The following is a 6769-nucleotide window of genomic DNA, read 5'->3' on the forward strand; positions in this document are numbered from 1 at the left end:
CAAGTATCTCCTCAATTGGTGCTACCCCAACTCTATCTCGTATATCATCATTCCGGACTCGATCCTTCCTCGTGTGGCCACACATCCATCTCAACATACGCATCTCCGCCACACCTAACTGTTGAACATGCTAGTCCTAAGTGAAAAATATTTGGGAGCATAACAAGGGTAATGATAATGTACGCTCTTCTTGTGGATAATACCGCATCTTTGCATCATTCGTAAACAAGAAATATATCCACTAGCAGGACCAAACATTCATGCCACAAGGTAGGACACACCATAAGTACACTGCTCAGCATACTACAAGTACAGGTATTCTATACGGAAAGTCAATACGGGTTCACAAGACCTAACAAGGGCTCTCAGCACGGGATCATACAACTACAGTGTTCATCTCTACAACAAATAATCATCAAAAGAAAATAAAAATTAGGCGAAGCGTGCGAACATGGGGAAAAAATGAATACAGAGGGGGGAACGAAATGAAAAGGCTTCCTTTCACAATACAAACCCTGCTTGATGCTCAAGTTCGTTCACTACCACAGCATCCACCAAGCAGAGCATCAAATCAATTAGAGAGGTGAGTAACACAATTGATCCTTTCCTTCCAGCTGTAGGTAGGTATACACTTTGGTCACGATGCGGCGAAGCGGCTCGCAAGCAGCCAGGGGGCATCATGGGCGAAAAAATTAACAAGAATAGCACACGGGAGACTGACTTTCAGCAAAAAGATTTGTCTGCGGCCAACAAACTTCAGCTAGTTATCAAACCTTTGGTGCAGAGGTCGGCACCGATTTCACATCATCACAGGAAGTAGTCTGGCGTTCTACGAGTTACGTCTGGTTCTCCCCTTCTCGGGGCCGGCTCGAACTGCAGAATCACACAATCACAGGAACTCAATGAATAAAAATCCAACATGATCAACACGTGCAAAAATACCCAGTTTGTGAAAGCCAAAAAGCATTGCTCAAACATTTTGGTGTGACTTCCTATGGATTCTCAAATTGGCCATACTGTTCATCTATTGGTCCATGTATCAGTGTCTAACTGTCAATCACTTGACCAGTTCAGTTACTGATGTCACTTGGGGTAACATGAGTGGATCTGTTATTTCTCCTCAAATTATCATAATTCTTCATCTTTAATCAATGATATATAATTGATCAAATCTACCAGAACAAATGTAGAAATGAGATATATATAATGTACCTGGATGAAAGTATGCTCCCGGCAATCATCAACTTCCAAGATTGATGCCATGTTTCCACAGCGGTAGCAATAATTAGGTGCACTAAATATGGTGACCACTTTTTGCTCCTGTTTGATGCAGTAACGTGTTAACCAGATGTAGTACGGACCACAGACAAAAACAAGTGTGGATGCAGATACTAACATGAGCCCAGTTGAATCCCTCCATCACCAACTGGTGAGCTCTAGCAATAAGTCGTAAGTTATTGGTATGATTGAACTGCTCTGATATATCCTGAAATGATAGGAGTTGCAAGGTCAGTGGAAAATGACCGCAGAATTGGCATATAATACATTGAGCAAATAATAATTTTCTGTATAAGAAATACCTGTCCGAAGGTATATCCAGCGCCTCGAGGAGAAATACCCCAACCGCATCGATCATCGGGGTCAGACCACAGAAGATCACACATGGGCCCTTCATGAGGAACTTCTTGGGTGCGGTCAAAGTTACGTATGTTATCAAGTGTCTCAATGGATGGTGATAATCCACCATGCAAGCAAAATATTTCTGACTCGACCTATGGAAAGTTTGCATGTCAATTTAACCAGATAATAATGTATAAAAAACTTGACATATAGGTCATCCTATAAATGGAAATGCTGCTGAAGTGCAATACACACCAATGCTGTCAAGGGGAAGTAGTCAAACAGATCCGTAAAGGTTTTCCACACAGTTGCATTTCCATACCTGCAATAAATGTGTTGCCAGCTTTATCTCAGATACTACAAGCAGAAACATAACCTGAGGCATCTTATTATTTTACTACTAGGTTATATACATTATATACAAACAAAGACACTTACTTCCTTAAGCACTCGTCATAGAATCCATAAACTTGAGTGATCTGCAAATGCCAAAATTATTCAATGAAACTGTCAATGTTTAAAAAATGTAATGGAACTGAAATATGCAAAAAAGAACATTAGAAGCTTCGTATGAGTAAGATAATCTACCTGTCGGCTTTCATGGTTTCCTCTAAGAATGGTGATTCGCTGAGGATAACGAACTTTCAAGGACACCAACAGCTGTATATTTCAAGGTTACATTAGTCACAAGAGCTACTATAGTAACAAACATATCACAAATTTCTTGGTAAGCTACAAGCAGATATTGCTCATTAACTCTTACCGTGACAGTTTCGACAGAATAGTAGCCACGATCTACATAATCTCCCATAAACAAGTAATTTGTATCCGGACACTGATAAAAACGGAGAAGACGTCAGTATAGTGAAGATCAGACTTCATTATAGATGACTCAAGAAGCTGGCACAAAGGAACATGAACAAGAGAACTTGTACCTTTCCACCAATTCGGAACAGTTCCGCAAGATCGTGAAACTGCCCATGAATATCACCACAGATTGTAACAGGACTCCTTACAGGCTGCAAGTAAACACCAACGTTAAAACTGCCGGCAAAACAATAACCCAATTGTGTATCTGGCAGACAGGAGGCACATAATTATATGAAGGGGTCATTGCATAGCACAAGTTCCACATATTCCATGGGGCTAGCTTAAGTCTGCATGGCCCATTAAAAAAATCTAACGCATGCCAGTTGCCAGACACAAAACAGAACAATAGTACATTTGGCATGAGTTCTGATAGCGGCTCCATCTTGTATATTCTATCCAAAACCATTGAAAGAAAGTAATTAATGAAAATGCTGGAGCAAGTTTGCTGAGATGTCCAACTACCATTATCAGCAAGACATGTGGCTGCATTTATTAGTTCAACCTTTCACTAATCAACATAGTAGGACTGAAAGAATGGTACAGTCAACCAGTGCCATGCATTGCTTGTGTTGTTCAGGAGACTTCCTTAGTTTTTCTTTGGAAGGCATGTCCTAGCAGCAGCGGCTATATCCCATCACCTTTGTCGAGAATGGACAGACTTCAGGAGGAAGGAACAGACATCATGCAGTGTTGTTCTTTTACCCACATATTCAGGAAATATAGATATGCATGCACATCACAACAGTGTGTTATTTCTGCTATCTGAGATTTATTGCTTGATTGTGATATTGAAATTGTGCTTACTATAATGGGTAAAAATAGTATTGTTTCAAAGTACTAGATCTATTGTTTGCTAGTGTTAGTACAAATTTAGAACTTCTAGTATGGAAATACCAGTAGCAATCTTCCATACTTGTCAGTTGTCACCATGATTATGAGTCCAAGGACTAGTCAAGACTAGTCTATGAGTCTCAACTCCAGGGCCGACTAGTCTATGAGTCGCAACTTCAGTGTCGACTAGTGTAGATTACTCACACTTAGTCTATGAGTCTCAACCTCGGAATGACTCATCGACTCATCAACTCGTAAACCTTGGTGAACCTTGGTTGTCACCAAGGTTTACGAGTCAGACGAGACGTTCTGGGGTGGCGACTCATGACGAGTCAAGCCTGGCCGGTCGACAGGTCACGACTAGTCTCGACTAATCGAGGGGTTTGAGTCAACCCTGGCAGTGCGACTAGTCGCGCGACTCAAAAACAGTGGTTGTCACAATATCGTTATACCAGGTTTCTGACCTTGAAACTGCCAATATATTGCGATTACTATTGATGAGCCCGTGCTTGGCAGTTTGAGGTCAGGGTCGAGGGAGACCCAGTTCAATATTGGAGCATATTGTTTTGTAGTCCGCAGGAAGTACAGATGTCTGCACATCTCCTCGTAAAGTTAATTGCACTCCTTTCTTTGATTGTGTTTACTCGTCGATTTGGCCAACATACTCAAGTTATTTTGAGTTCCCGAATATGAAAAAAATCTAATTTGCTGAAAGTGTTTGGTGATATGAGCAAAAGATCCATGATAACAGAAACTCCACGAGTAACGGCTCTAGCACTCTCAACAGAAACAATTGTGCTTGTTGAACAATGTATCGTAGGATCCGTTATGTAACAGAGTTCTGTTACCTCAGGATACATCTTATTCTGAACAGATAGAACCACCACATTCTAGAGTTTGAAAGACCAGTATTGTTCAATGTTCATAAAACCTTAGAGTACAAGTTATAACAAATCCTTGTCTTGTTCACTCGACTAGTGCCTTGTGGCTTTCTCTGAATACCAAAATGGTGAGACTAATTGTGATGCACACAACAAGGTTGAGACTGAGACAAGATGTGCTAGCTCATGGCAAGGAAGCTCTGACCAGTCGAGTAAAGGCAGACATCTCGGTAGAGAAGTAAAGTAGTATACCTGAACATTGCTCTCCTCCATCAAAATCTCCTTGGCCTTCTCGCACAGTGCTCTAACCTGTACGGCACATACTCAAGGATGAGAGCAAATCGATGGCAAACTATCTATACTGTAGCTCTTTGGAAGGCATCTAATTTGGCCGAAGGTGGAAACTTTGGAGGTTTGGACAAGCCATATGCCTCCCTAACGAATCCACCCTGCGTGACTCCTCCATCTACCCCACCCAAGATCAACCAGCTGCCAAAATTCGTTTCTTTTTCTTTTTCAGGGGAGCAGCTGCCAAAAATCAATGTGACCTTGCGTGAGCAGGACGGGCCCTCGAACAGCAACCAATTGCGAGAGCATAACAGCTCTGCTTCGCTTGCAATCGCGAGAGTAACCAGCAACCACCGAAAACCCGCCGCAGGGACCAGCGAAACGGCCATTTCCGAGCAAGCTAGCAGCGAAACGGAGCCCCGGAACCCCGATCTCCCCCGGAGCCCCGGCGGGCGCCGGAATTCCGCCAGATCTGGCGAGACCCGCCCACCCAGGACCACCGGCAAGAGAGAAAGGCAGACGCCGGCAAGAGAGGGAGGGCGCCGGAGGAGGACGGCGGTTGGTTGGTTGGTTACCTCGGCCTCGGGGAGGGGCTTGCACTGCATGAGGCGCTCGATCTGGTCGTCGAGGCCGCCATGGGGGCTGCTCATCCTCGCCGGGGGTCCACTCTGGGCAGATCTCGCCGGCGCGCGCGTGGGGAGGGGAGGGGGAGGGGGAGGGAACGAGAGGTGGGGAGGGGGGCAAAAGTTCTGGGAAGGTGGGAGCGGCGGTGGTTATATAATTGCGGTCTGGTCTGGATTGGAGCCGAGCCCGGCTGGCTGTATAGCGGCGAGGCCGAGGTGGAGGAGAGGTCGTGGTGAAGTGGTCGCCGCGCGGAGACAACCAGGGAGCGAAGGAAGGTTGCTCTGCTGCCTACCAGTGAGGTTGGGGGTTGGGTTGGTAACAACGATCGATGTATGTCGAGGCAGAATAAAGTACTTTCGTGGTAGATCTCGATGGATGATGGCTGGTAATAAATTCATAACAAATCCAGCATCCGTAGGAACTAAACCTAACCATTTGAACTATACTTGGTTTGTAATTAAGTAAGCTTCGGGCTCACGCGCGCCACGTGGCGCTCGGTCTCCCCCCTCTCGCCGTCTCGGTTGCCCTTCTTCTCTTCTTCGACGCCGGCGGACATGAACTCGCCCCGTGTCGGTATTGTCATCCTTTTCGCTCCATGTGGGGTTCAACACTTACTTATCACAAATTATGCTACAAGACATGTGCACTTGGAGGGCATCATTGTGCGGGAGGCATGAGGAGAAGGTGCCACTGGAGCACGTTGGGTAGCCAGTTGTTATAGGCGGCTAGTAGGTAGAGCGGTGTGTCATGGGAGACGCGATGATCGCCAAAAATCAATGCTTGAGCTCGCGAGGCGTTCTGGATATTATATTTGTGTCGTGCCTTCAATGGTGAGTCCCAACATATGCAAGAACGGTGAGAAAAGTCTCCTAGTCAATATTTGTGGGCCCACATCAGAGTGGCAAAGTGGAAATTATGGTCTCAATGGCAGGTCCCCCACATCGGCAGGAATGGTTAAGGAGTCAACCGAGTCGACACACACTAGAGTGGACAAATAGAAATTACGACCTCAGTGGCGGTCCACCACATCGGCAGGATCAAGTTAAGTAGTCAACCGATCGGCACACACGTGAGTGGAAAAAAGAAATTATGACCTCACCGGCGGTCCACCACATCGGCAGGAATAAGTTAAGTAGTCAACCGATCGGCACACACGAGAGTGGAAAAAAAAGAAATTATGGCCTCAACGGTGGTCCACCACATCGGCAGGAACAAGTTAAGTAGTCAACCGAGTCAGCACACATCAGAGTGGTAAAATTGAAATTATGGCCTCATTCTGGGGCCCGCATCGGCCAGAAGGATCAATGAGTTACCTCCTCGTTGCGGTTGACGTGGCGAAGTGGTGGGTCCCAGATGTAAGGAAATTGGAAATTTGATGGTAAACTGGCGGCAACTGGCAGAGACGGTGCGGAGTGGCATGGACAAAGACCGAAATACGCAAGTTTGAGTGGGAGAACTCGCATATGTAACTTCATTGGTCGCATGGACTGGCTTTTCCCTATCGAGGAAGAGAGATACCAATGCAACTGAAGAAGAAATAAGTATTGGGTGATTTCATGTTCACTTCTTGATTCTTCAACAACCAAGCACTCCCCTTTCTTGAATCCCTAATCCTCGATATCATCTCTTTCGCCACATTCATATCTTTGCGAGAG

At 45.2% G+C, this 6769-nt stretch overlaps 1 protein-coding gene across 1 annotated transcript; it reads right to left on the minus strand.

Moving 5' to 3' along the window:
- Positions 1–222: 222 nt before the first annotated feature.
- Positions 223–5398, minus strand: LOC119312344 (serine/threonine-protein phosphatase PP2A-2 catalytic subunit). The gene is made up of 11 exons (XM_037588069.1): positions 5066–5398; positions 4455–4511; positions 2556–2639; positions 2384–2455; positions 2209–2280; positions 2059–2099; positions 1876–1942; positions 1581–1772; positions 1397–1486; positions 1213–1320; positions 223–873 (listed from the first exon to the last, which is right to left on the minus strand). Exons 1-11 carry the CDS (start codon positions 5138–5140, stop codon positions 808–810), a joined length of 924 nt encoding a protein of 307 aa, XP_037443966.1. The 5' UTR covers positions 5141–5398; the 3' UTR covers positions 223–807.
- Positions 5399–6769: the final 1371 nt, after the last annotated feature.

The sequence above is a fragment of the Triticum dicoccoides genome, chromosome 5B (assembly GCF_002162155.2).
Source record: "Triticum dicoccoides isolate Atlit2015 ecotype Zavitan chromosome 5B, WEW_v2.0, whole genome shotgun sequence".
Classification (NCBI taxonomy): domain Eukaryota; kingdom Viridiplantae; phylum Streptophyta; class Magnoliopsida; order Poales; family Poaceae; genus Triticum; species Triticum dicoccoides.

Coding starts and splice junctions, on each gene's coding strand:
- LOC119312344 (XM_037588069.1), bottom strand. CDS start 5,140: ATGAGCAGCCCCCATGGCGGCCTCGACGACCAGATCGAGCGCCTCATG. Junction 4,512..5,065: donor AGCCCCTCCCCGAGGCCGAG/GTAACCAACCAA, acceptor TGTGCCGTACAG/GTTAGAGCACTGTGCGAGAA. Junction 1,487..1,580: donor CTGGATATACCTTCGGACAG/GTATTTCTTATA, acceptor CTATCATTTCAG/GATATATCAGAGCAGTTCAA.